The 11,551-nt window shown below is 39.1% G+C and overlaps 1 protein-coding gene across 4 annotated transcripts; it reads right to left on the reverse strand.

The window, feature by feature from the left end:
• Positions 1 to 727: 727 nt before the first annotated feature.
• Positions 728 to 11,193, reverse strand: LOC113500358 (SWI/SNF-related matrix-associated actin-dependent regulator of chromatin subfamily E member 1-like). 4 transcript variants are annotated; one of them, XM_026881123.1, is made up of 15 exons: positions 11,056 to 11,193; positions 10,755 to 10,835; positions 10,323 to 10,367; positions 9,668 to 9,948; positions 9,268 to 9,471; positions 7,067 to 7,148; positions 6,582 to 6,686; positions 5,727 to 5,860; positions 5,045 to 5,185; positions 4,530 to 4,661; positions 3,906 to 4,089; positions 3,444 to 3,551; positions 2,860 to 2,934; positions 2,126 to 2,302; positions 728 to 1,767 (listed from the first exon to the last, which is right to left on the reverse strand). In XM_026881123.1, exons 2-15 carry the CDS (start codon positions 10,819 to 10,821, stop codon positions 1,733 to 1,735), a joined length of 1,770 nt encoding a protein of 589 aa, XP_026736924.1. In that variant the 5' UTR covers positions 10,822 to 10,835; positions 11,056 to 11,193; the 3' UTR covers positions 728 to 1,732. The 4 variants fall into 4 exon arrangements, with proteins under 4 accessions (XP_026736924.1, XP_026736926.1, XP_026736923.1 ...); XM_026881125.1 differs by having other exon boundaries at positions 3,444 to 3,554; positions 9,668 to 9,810; positions 11,056 to 11,192; XM_026881122.1 differs by having other exon boundaries at positions 3,444 to 3,554; positions 11,056 to 11,192.
• Between the last annotated feature and the right edge of the window lie 358 nt (positions 11,194 to 11,551).

Here is an 11,551-nt window from a genome sequence, read left to right on the forward strand (position 1 = left end):
TAGATGATATTTTTACACGAATATAAGAATCGAATCTCGTCTAAATCTATTCTAGATGATTTCACGAATCTTATCGAGTTATATAATGTCTTATAAAATTGAGATTTAAATTTATTCTTACTAGTATCTTATCCTAATACCCTACTTGTTTATGGTGACAATGTTACACTTATTCAAATAGATATATCGGCAATAGTGGTTCATTTGAGACTGTAGATAGCTGGATAAGGCTGCGTTTTCACCAAAGATACGTAGCTAGGGGAATATTCAAGAACCTATAAAAACAAAGGAGTCAAAAGGCTAGATAAATGAAGCGATTCCATTGTTTTCCTTATAATTCTTGCTACGCATAACAGATGGAACCATAGCCTTAGCTCTTGTAGTCTCTTCTAACCCTAAAATAATAACTTTATACCAGTTATATAAACAATAAGGAACCTTAATACTTCGACATAAGGTTGTTAATTAAAATTTACAACACTGGCATACAGTACTTCATTTTATTCTAACTGTAATTTAATTACAAAACTAGGTCTTAAATCAGCAGTCTAATTACCATAGAACCTATTATTCTGAATATAAATCTATAATAATACAATTATTTTGAAATTAAAAATACCAGATGCATTCCCATACCTAGACAGTATATTAAGATAATTATTTACAGCTTATCTTAAACTAATTTTACAGATAACCTGCAACGGATATAAGAATAATAATTCATATATTACTAAACTTGTTGTTTATTATAAGCAGAGCATATATTACAAAGGGTAATGAGGATACATGAGTTTACATATACGAGAAGTTAGTTTTTGTTTTCCGAAGTTTCTAATCTTCAACTGACTACGGGCGAATAAACTCATTCGAGTTTTGTAGAATAGGCACGCGTCAGTTGAGACTGGTTGTTCGGTATAAGATACTTGCATTGCCGTGTTTACGACCTTCCAACCTCAAAAATATTTTATAATATATAATTAAACCTTTTTGCTTGTAAGAAATTTAGTTGAACATTACTAGCTTGGCTTAAACACGATAATGTTGGCGGAATATTGTCTCCAATCTTAATCCTGCAAGTCAGAGTTTAAACAAGCATTAAACTTTGATTTTCACTTAGTAATTAGCACTATTGTTTAAGTCACTTTAATTATCACTATTTTAATTGTCTTTACCAGTGATCGGCCGTATAATGTTAAAACCACGATCACCATTGTGAAGAATGAGCCAGTTCTGAATGTTTTCACATCATTCCTCCGAAGGGTATTAAGAGCTTAGCACAATTTGAACTTGGAAAATAATTGTAAATTTTTGCATGATTTTTCAACTGCCCAATAAGAAGTGTATTCTCGCAGTTTATAAGAGCGACGGGCCACTTTGTATGCCTCATTCTTTTAAGTTTTGACAATCTGCTGTACTTTACAACAATTTCTGCTAGTGTCGCCTAGTGACCACATATGGGTATTCAGTGGGCTTTAAAACTATTTCCGTCTTTCTTATTCAATGGTTGATAGATCTGTTTTTTCGAAAATTGTATCTTATTTAATGTGCTTTGGTATCACATTTACTCATCTCGTCACCTTGCTCATACTTTTCTCTGTCAAGTTTCTCATGTGCTTAACTCCTGATGGTTCTAACATGATTACGGCCGTTGTCCACGTCTAACGGGGACAGTTCACTGGGTGTCCTTCGGCGAGGACTTGCGCCGTCTTTTGACGACGCGTTTTGGTGACGATCATTCACTCTCTTTCTTCGGTTGTGGCTCCTCCTCTGTAAAAGAAACAATTATTGTTAGAAGTTAATTCAATTATATATCAGATGTTTTATGAAAAGCTTTGAAATCTTAATTAACTTTTTAGTGTGGTGGCTTTACACATAAACCAAATGGGTTGTCAAATCAGAATATTGACAGCCTCATACAAGAATGTGTCAGAACAAAACTTTGCCATTAAGATTCATCGTTGTTTAGTGGAACGTAGAGACAAAGCTCTGTTTAAGAACGTCACTCAGCCGCGTCTTGTTCTTTTATCACTTCAATTACAAACTAGTCTCGCTGTTTGCCAGCCAGCTCGCGACTTGTCAGTCCTGCTTGTGTCTAGTGTATATCGGTGTCGGTGCGTGTACGTACGCTTGTCGCTGGCGTGGTGTTGCGGCGCGTGATGGTGCAGATGGTGCGCGGCGTGGTAGTGCTCGGGCTGCGCGCCGCCGTAGTAGGGCACGTGCGCGCCGTAGCCCGCGCCGCCCGGGAACCCGCCCGCGTAGCCGCCGTAGTAGCGCCCGCCGTACGCGCCGCCGTACGCGCCCGCTACACACGCGGGAAATGCTCACGTCATACACAGAATACTCAGCACAATACGTACACGCCTATCACACGATCACAACATACCGTAAAACGGGGTGAATAGAGTTTCAAAGGGTGAATAGTAAAAATTATGTTTGTTTAGGGGAATTTTGCATGAATATATTCTTACATAAAAATGCTTAAACGCAATTACTTTATGAAATGCTCGAGACTTTCACACGTTCAAATTTTAATAAAAACTGTTTCTATACACCCCAAAAAAACCTCTATTCACCCCGTTTCACCGATACTAGAGGTGATGTGGTAAATCAAAAGTTACACTGCATAGGTTTATAAAAGGAGACAAAAATTGGTCACGCTAGACGTGACAAACTGTCGTGACGTGTCTTAACACTTAAAGCTGCAATTGCAACAAACGATTTAACCCACGATTATTTCAGTTGATACGTCTGCGCTATCACGCACTGCTTGTGCCCGAAAGTGTGTGCCGGTGATTAGGTAAGCGAAGTATTCAGTAAGTGAGATTGTGGTTAAGTTTAATGTTTATAAGTGTATCTTACCAGGCGGTGGCGGCGGGGCCCCGTGTGGCGGGCCGGGCAGTGCGGCCGCGCCAGCTGCCGGCGGCATCAGGAGCGCTGTAACATCCACTTATTAGATTTAACGTCGAATCAGGATCCTTAAGGTGTGTCTTACAATAGCATTGTTCTAGCGTCGTCTTTTGGGAACGCGCAAAGTCGTTGGCAGGCTCAAATAACACATTTAATTGATATTAGAACAATCCGACATTTTAACAATGATTGATGACGAAGTTGGGGAAGCCTTAAAGGAGCGTGTACCGTTAAGGACATGAATACAACTATCGACAAACAAATCTAGCAGGCAGACAGTTTGGTTGCGACTCTTGCGACCACATCTAGTCGACAAGGTGGTCTTGAAGACATCAATATTAGCGATAAGACCGCTATTTTACCGTTAATCTGCATGCTAGTTATTTCATTGATTTGATTCTATGATGTGCAATAATGAATATATCCATTCATTTATTAATTTCCAGTGAAACTAAATGGACACACCAATCTAATTTATTAAGTTAACTTATAACATAGTGCGCTAGGCACAAGTAGTATAAACTATGAATACTCACGATGGTGTGGAGGTGATGTGATATGTGTGGGGTGAGCTGCGGGGGGCGCGGCGGGGGCTGCAGCTTCTTTATTCTCCACCTTCGGAACTGGTTTTTCTTCTTTCCTCTCTACTGTGATAAATAATGCGATAATTATTCAGAGTACAGACAAATCACTTCTTATGTAAAAGTATTCAAATATTAATGAATGAGATGTTTTCTTTTCTGTATTTATCTAGAATAATTAAGTAGCATCTTTTATGATATTCTCATGCTGAAATGCTATTAGGGAATTTGTTGTTAGGATTTTTTTCCACAACAAGATCGCTCAAAAGTGGTTGAAAGTGGTAGGGCGAAACTGAAAGCAATTTGATTGCACTTGAACGATGGATTGCAGTTGAAATACGGTCCGTCTGTCTAAATACTTATTTAAACGACTTTTTAATTTGAACAGTTATTAAATTAGTGGTTTCAAGTACAAACCTTCAGCATCATGCCCGTTGTTGACGGGTTCTTCTGGCTCCTTTTCCTTGGCTTCTGGCTCTGTCTTCAGCTCCGTAGTGACCCCGTCAGTCTTCACTTCAGTGGTGGAGACCTTGTCAACTTGTGTCGGCAGGTTGGGACCATTGGTCTCTGGCTTTATTTGAGTTTGATCTTGTTCCATCGGCTGTTGGAGATGAAAAATTCAGTTGAATGTTTGGTGATCAAATGGGATGGATTACGGTAGAGTTTAAAGCATGCAAGATCCTGAGGCTTTGGTTAGGATAGGAGGCAATACAAACACAGGAACCTGGTTTGGTTGTGCCTGGGATGTGTGTGGCAGTGGGTTATTTGTGGTCTTAAAATTGCATTGACATAAAGCCTAGAATTTCCGAGAAAACCAATTGATGATTGACCAAATTAAAAATGTAGATCTATATAGCAGATGCTGCACTAAGCAGAGGCTAGATGTTTTTATAGATGCAGGCAAAAGAGGAGGGTTGTCCTCAACATATTCTCATAGGGACACAACCTGCTCACGAGACATGTGACGAATAGAATTTTACTCTTCAGTGGGCAACTTTAGAAATTATCGGTTGGTAATTCTAGCAGTATAATAGTAGTGACCTCGTCCTTCTTGTCGTGCGCGGCGGGCGGCAGCGGCTGCGTGTTGGCGGGCGCCACGCCGCGCCGCATCTGCTCCATGGCGCGCTCCACCATGCGCGAGAACGTGTCGTCGTCCACCGCCGGCTTGCAGTGCTGCCGACCACAGGTAGATATAGATTACAAAGGGAAATAGCTACCCGTGTCAACAAGTGATGTTTGTATAATCGCTGATAAAATCACGAGTGTATTGAAATAACAATTCAAACTGATGTTACTTGTAGAAAATTAATGTGATTTCCAAATATTTCAAGTTGTATCACATTTCCTATTCTAAACTATAACTCCTGTAAAATTATAAAGTAAAAATCACGGACGTACAAAGAAAAGCCACTATGTTAAAGTAGGACTGGATAGGAGAGACAATATTTGCAGATGACGAATTAAGCTGGACTCCTGTAAACTCCTCGATGAACAAACGAGTCTTAGAATCAAATTCAGTGAAATCATTATAGTAGATGAAATTATAGTGATCTTACCTTTTTAAGTTCTTCCTGGAAAGCCTCGCTGCTCTCAATGAACTTGCGCTTCTTAGCTTCGAACTTCTCTTCGATCTGCTGTAGTTCGTCCTCTAACTTCTTTTGATGCATAGTCAACGACTGCACTTGCTTCTTTAAGATCTAAAATGATGCAAGGAAAATAAATTGCTGAACATTGTTAGCTAACTATGACTTCAGTTATCTGTAGAAGTTATATCTAAGTTAGAAGTAAATTTTATTACAATAAAACATAACTTTAATATTAAAATTATAGGAATGGATTTAGCTAAATCTTCGTACTTGGTTAGTTTATAACGTGGATTAACACGTAGGATAGCTTTTAGTAGTAGTTTTTGGCCGGGTTGAAACTCTAATGACTTCAACCCACGCCGAGGGCACGGCGAGGGGATATAAAAACACCCCGGGCCCCTTCTACTGCCTGAGCTAGAGCCACGGAATCGCTCGCGCATGCTTCAGCGCGACTCTGACCGGCCTATGTCCTGTTGGACTTCTTCTCGAAAGATTGGTTTAAAAGCCAACCCCTCATTCCTCGTAAGAACGGACATGCAGGACGACACGTCCGTCTCCTTCTTGGCCTGTTAGCTGGTCGGATGGCAGGGTGCCCTCCCTGCCATCCGCAGGCCCGACCCTTACGGTGGTCGCAGGTTGTAAGGGTTTTTACCTGCATCCTAGCCGTAGTGACGACAGACCGGACGTCCGGGACCACGGTGTCAGAGAATATCTCGTTGATCAAGCGGTGGTTGCGAAGGTACCGCGCGTACGCCACGTGCTTCACTGATAGACCCTCGTCTTGGTCTGAAAGGTGATTATGGGCATTAAAAGTGGCATAAAGTAATATTGCGAAAACGGGACAGCACACTATTCGGAGTCTCGCGATGCGGTAGGTGAGTGGTAGATAATGCCTATAATCATGCCATTGTGCCATTATTTTCTGTAAAAGTGTAAATAACGAATGAATCCTAAGATTTAATTGATTGGTGATACCAAAACTGGCTCTTGTAATAAGGATTCATGTTGTGCAAAACCTTTAATAAGCTGTTCCACGACTCGTTTGTTATTTCTCAAGAATACTAGTTATGGGCTGTAACTTAATTGTCATCAAACGATCAAGTTAGCCTATCGTGGTCCGCCGATGGACAAAGACGACTTCCATCACGTCCATGTAAATTTGGGCGAATCAAATATATCTAGAAACCTTCTCTAACATAGGAAGATTGGGTAGGAAGATGTCAATCATTGTTTCGTTTTAAGTGTTGATATCAAGATTTATATCAGACATTTTTATGTAACCTAATACCTATCTTCAATGCACTTATGGGAATAAATCTTAATATGGATCAATTAATTTGTCTGCGATAGACTGCTAAACTAATGTAAAATTGCAGTATGATTCATCTTGAAAGATACTATGGGTCACATAACAATTAAAAGTCACAATACTATTCTAATGCCAATTATTTAACAGTCTCGATTGTTAGGAGATACCAAGTTCAGCGAGGCAGGTAATATAACTTACCTTCTTCATCCTCAGCGGGCTGTATATCAATTCTTCTGTCCTGCTGCTGTTGTTCCTTCTGGGAGCTACCCTTCTTACTTGAGCTCTCTTCTTCCAGATTACCTACTACTGACACAAATAGTGTTTCAGAAACCAGTCAACAATAATTACATGTAAAGCGGTATGCGTGAAAGAGACATATAGGTTTGGATGTATGAAAGAGATAGCATGAAGTTGTTTATACCGGTAAAAGCTGTTTGCAGAACGTAGTTTGTAAAGCTTTGGCTAAGATATTGTTTTAAAATTATTCTTACTAGAAAAGCATCACAAAAATTTCGATTGGCAACACTGTATTGATAGAATTGCCAGCGTAAAAAACAGTTATAAAACTTCACAGCGAAATTGCTTAAGAGTTTGCCAGTTTAAAACTATTATTTTTGAAGACAATTGAAAGAGGTTTGCATAGACAATATTCTGCATGCATCCTGTACTACTGTTTCCCTTACCTACAGCTTTATTTTTCGCCGCTATATAGGCTAGATAAGCGGGCGAGTTGTGGTAGGTCTTCAAACTCTTTTCATACTCCAACTGTTGATACCCCGTGCGTGCAATATAAATGACGTGCATGTGGAGGACAAAATTAGCGTTACTTGTGTATGGGTTAGTCACTTAATGAGCGGCTGGTACTGTGTTGACATGTATTGAACTGTTCAATATGCAACAGAGATCTTAGCTTTTATATGTACTGAATTATAGTAATAGTTTTTTAACAGGTTGGTACCTTTTCTGGAGGTAAAGTATTATTTGGTTACTACGTTAAATGTACACGTTGCAAAATTTCCACATTGGGGAAAACACAACGGCCGACTAACGTTGTTCTGTCAACGGTCAACGAAAAATAGACAAATATACTCTATTCTATGTATTTACAGGTCAGATAATTGTGCCGAGGTGATATCAACTTTGCGACAATCGTGAGGTCTTATTACCTTCCCTTGTGAATCAATATCTATACTGCCTCTAAATAAGTCCTCGATAATATGTTACCAATCCTAACATGTCAACACATTACTAAAACCGAGAACAAATAAAACTAACACAAATTCTCCCAGCGGGGTAGGAACGGACCCTGGTTCTTTATCCATGGATATGCATGACCGATGACTACCCGAGTGCGTTTATACAGTGGCTCTAATGGTACTTAGCACTTACATGATGTGTCACACAATGGATACCAATCATTATTGATGTGCGCTTTTGCTGTTTTTGTGATATTTTTATTGGACAACGGCGGTTTGGATTTTTTTTATATCCCTACTAATTCCTACTAATATTATAAATGCGAAAGTAACTATCTTTCTGTCTGTCTGTTACGCTTTCACGTCTGAATCACTGAACTGATTTTAATGAAATTTGCTACAGAGATTAAGTTGACCTTGAGAAAGCACATAGGATAGTTTTTATCCCGGACTTTTGAAGAGTTCTCTTGGAAACGCGATATAACCGACCTCGACGCGGGCGAAAAGCTAGTTATTTTAAATATTCCAGGAATAATTGTAATTTCTTTTAATTTATCAGTTCTTTATAGATGCTTGAATTAATTATTCGTAAAATAACTTTTCGTCTATTCATTTTTATCTAAGCTACTTAATCTAAACGAAAAATAAATCGGAAGAACTTAGTTAAATAATTACGAGAACTAGTTCCGAGTTTTTCACATTCATAAAACATTACAAAACGTGTGTAAAAACATGTATTATTTTATTCGAAGGCCCCATGCGATAAGTACCAACTCCTCATGGGACTTTAGCCACAAATAATGGACAAATACACCAAAACAGCAAGAGCTTAACCTATGGGTCTAGTGCGAGTCTGACTTTTGATATTTCGATCATCGCGGTGACAACGTTTAAATAAGTCTCTTTACTGTAGGCTCTTAACGCGGGTGTGGTGCCATTTCACAAGTTAGACGGCGCAGTCTCGGCGAAGAGGCATCTCGCTTACAAAACGGCAACAGGAGTTTTACAAGAGAATATAACCAATGACCATATCATTAAAAAAAAGAGGCCAGTACTAATGAATTTCAGGCTTGTATTAAGAGAGGTTTCAATAACTTAGAACAAGGCTTGACGGTCACACAAATGCTTGTCCGACCCGGGAGTTCAACCCGCGTCACTTCACGCATAGTGGGTTAGGCGTGGTGTGCATTAGACTATCTGTCAAGTCAAAACACAGTGATGGTCGATATCAAAAGTTCAACTCTCACAAGAACCTTAAACCCCATGTTAAATCAAGGCGTGTCGTGATGGCGTGGATTATACACAAATTTATACCCAATGGGTACGGTATAGGGTTCATTATTGTACCTCTGGTCTTGTGAGCAAGCCACTGTATATAGGCAGGCGACGATTGGTAAGATTTCAACATTTCTATGTACTGCGCCTGAATGGAAAAGTTTTGTCAACTTTGGAGAATATTTTTTAGCAAATTTTATTTACTTCGAAAATTGCTATTTTGCATTTTTTGCCATTGCTACAACCTAGGGTATAACTGATTGATACATATTTATTCTAATTAATATTAAAACAATACAAAGTATTTTTCAGTTACTTTCAAAGATTGTTTAAATTATTATTAACTTATAAGAAGTCTGAAAAGTACTTTGCTGCATTTATGAAATTTAAAACACACAGAAAGACATCTTTACCTTTTCAGCTTCATACTCATCAACATATCCAGCCTTTTCTGTCTCTGGCAGGTCTCTCCACATGCCTCCTATGATCCTGCCTATCTCCCATAGTTTTAGGTCAGGGTGGGCGGCCTTGACGGTGTCCCAAACCCGGCGGGAGTACCTCATGTACGGCATAAGGGGCTTTTCTGGCGGTTTCGGCGGCTTTGGCAAGCCCGCGCCCTGAAATATTGCAATTCTTATTGATTTATTTGTATTGATTTGAGAAGTTGCTTCGCTGAAATGTAAAATCTGTTAGGTAGGCAAGTTTGTTAAGAAAAATTTAGTTATTATAAATGAATTGACCAATGCCTGGCCACGAGACTACTACTATCTGTAGAGCATACACAAAAAATATTACCCAATATACACGACTCACCGCGCCGGCGCCCTTGCCGATCTTCTGCGGCTGAAATCCAGGATGGGAATGTACCGTGGAGACAAAGGGACTGGTCTTATCGTCCTTAGCGGCCTGTCCGGGCGAGCCGGCCACCGCGGCCCCGGCGGCGCGGCGCGCGCCCTCTGCACCGAAACGCTGTTGCTGGGGAGTGTGCGCCCAGCCGCCGTACCCGCCCGGGTGGCCCACCGAGGGACCACCTTGGTATGGCGGGTGGTGGTACTGGTATTGGTTATGGTGCGGCGGCGGTGCATTCATACCGCCTTCAAGCCAAGCAGCGGGGCGGCAATACAATGAAAGAAAAAAACAAAAAGCATAAGGGAATGGGACAGGAGGGGGCGGGGCAAACAAAAGATAATCAAATGCAACAACATCTAAATAATATCAAATCATAATGTTAAGTGGAAGTTATTAGTGTGAGCGAGCAGTACTAGCGAGTTGTATTTAGTAGGCTTAATTAGCATAAAGAATCAAGAATCAAAAGAACAGACTGGTGTGAAACAATGACTTGTGATGTGAAAACGAGAATAAAAATTTGGTGCTATTACAATTTTAAATCCCCACAGAGTACCTATATCCGAAACAGATGAGGGTGTGAGAACAATTTTGAAATAAAGTAATCAGATTGTAGCATTACCTTTCATCATACCGAAACTCATGGGGGGCCCCGCAATCATGTAGTCTGTTTCAACATAACAAAACATGAAACAAAACCAACATAAGAGTAAAATGTAAGTCTAAATGCGCAAAGAACAAATCAAGAGAAAATAAAAAGTATGTTACTAATGCATATACTTTGAAATAAACAAGCATAGAATAGGAGTCATGCTGCCGCGGGACATTACTGCAGTTAGATACCAGCATAACCAACAACAGTTCTGAGCCCTGCTAAGCTTGCATAGGCATAATCAGGTACATGTTATAAGTTAGTATCTAACAACATTCTAAACACAATATTAATTAACATCCAAAGAGAACAGTTTCAATGCTGTAAGTGTTGTTTGGCCAAACTGTAGTCTATGCTTTGCTATACTTAGGTTCTATGAAAAAATGTGTTTGGAATACAAACGCGGATTGCTCTGAGGGCTTGGCATCGACATCGATGTGTTTTGTTTGTAACTGTTTGGCGTCGCCATAACACGAACCCAACCTGTAACAGATTATTACACAGATATTGCTCATCTTTTTAGTATTTCTCCAGTGCAGATGTCAGTTTTACTTTAAACTTCCTAATTTTTCACTTTCATTCACAGAAAGATGGACATCATAATGTGTTTCAAGTGAGACTCTGAAAGGAACCGGTTAGCTATGCTAAACAACACTTATCCTAAGCGTATACACTTATTTTGTAATACTTTGATGTGCCTTACCTATACTTTTAGAATTCAAAGTATCTTATAAGCTGCAATTATCTGAAATTAATAAAATTAATCAGTTTAACCAAGTTAAATACAAGCGTCACTATCCAGCTAGTAGGACGCCATATTTACGTCAGCCATCTTGTCTTTGACATTATTTTGACGTTTAGTGTTGTTCGAAATATGCACACTAAGTTTTAATAATCGACTACATAGAAAAATACGTCTCATGATTTTATAATATTGCTCATAAAGGTTATCTCAAGCGTATTGAGAAAATACAAAACCGAATAGACAGTTTTAACCGGTACCTAAAACGGCATTCGGCTCCTATACATTGTTTAAGGTTAAATAAAATTTTAAGAAAATATTTGTTTAACTTTTTATCCCTATACTTAGGAATCAAATTGTTTTTAAAATAGTATAATAATATATTAGTTACAGTTGCATATTTTTTTTTATATATGGATTTATTGTAGGTATTTATGTTAGGTTTCTTATAAGAAAA

The sequence above is a fragment of the Trichoplusia ni genome, chromosome 13 (assembly GCF_003590095.1).
Source record: "Trichoplusia ni isolate ovarian cell line Hi5 chromosome 13, tn1, whole genome shotgun sequence".
Taxonomy (NCBI): domain Eukaryota; kingdom Metazoa; phylum Arthropoda; class Insecta; order Lepidoptera; family Noctuidae; genus Trichoplusia; species Trichoplusia ni.

Coding starts and splice junctions, on each gene's coding strand:
- LOC113500358 (XM_026881122.1), bottom strand. CDS start 10,821: ATGGCGACGCCAAACAGTTACAAACAAAACACATCGATGTCGATGCCA. Junction 9,472..9,667: donor TCGGCAAGGGCGCCGGCGCG/GTGAGTCGTGTA, acceptor GCAATATTTCAG/GGCGCGGGCTTGCCAAAGCC. Junction 7,149..9,267: donor ATGAGTATGAAGCTGAAAAG/GTAAAGATGTCT, acceptor GGGTATCAACAG/TTGGAGTATGAAAAGAGTTT.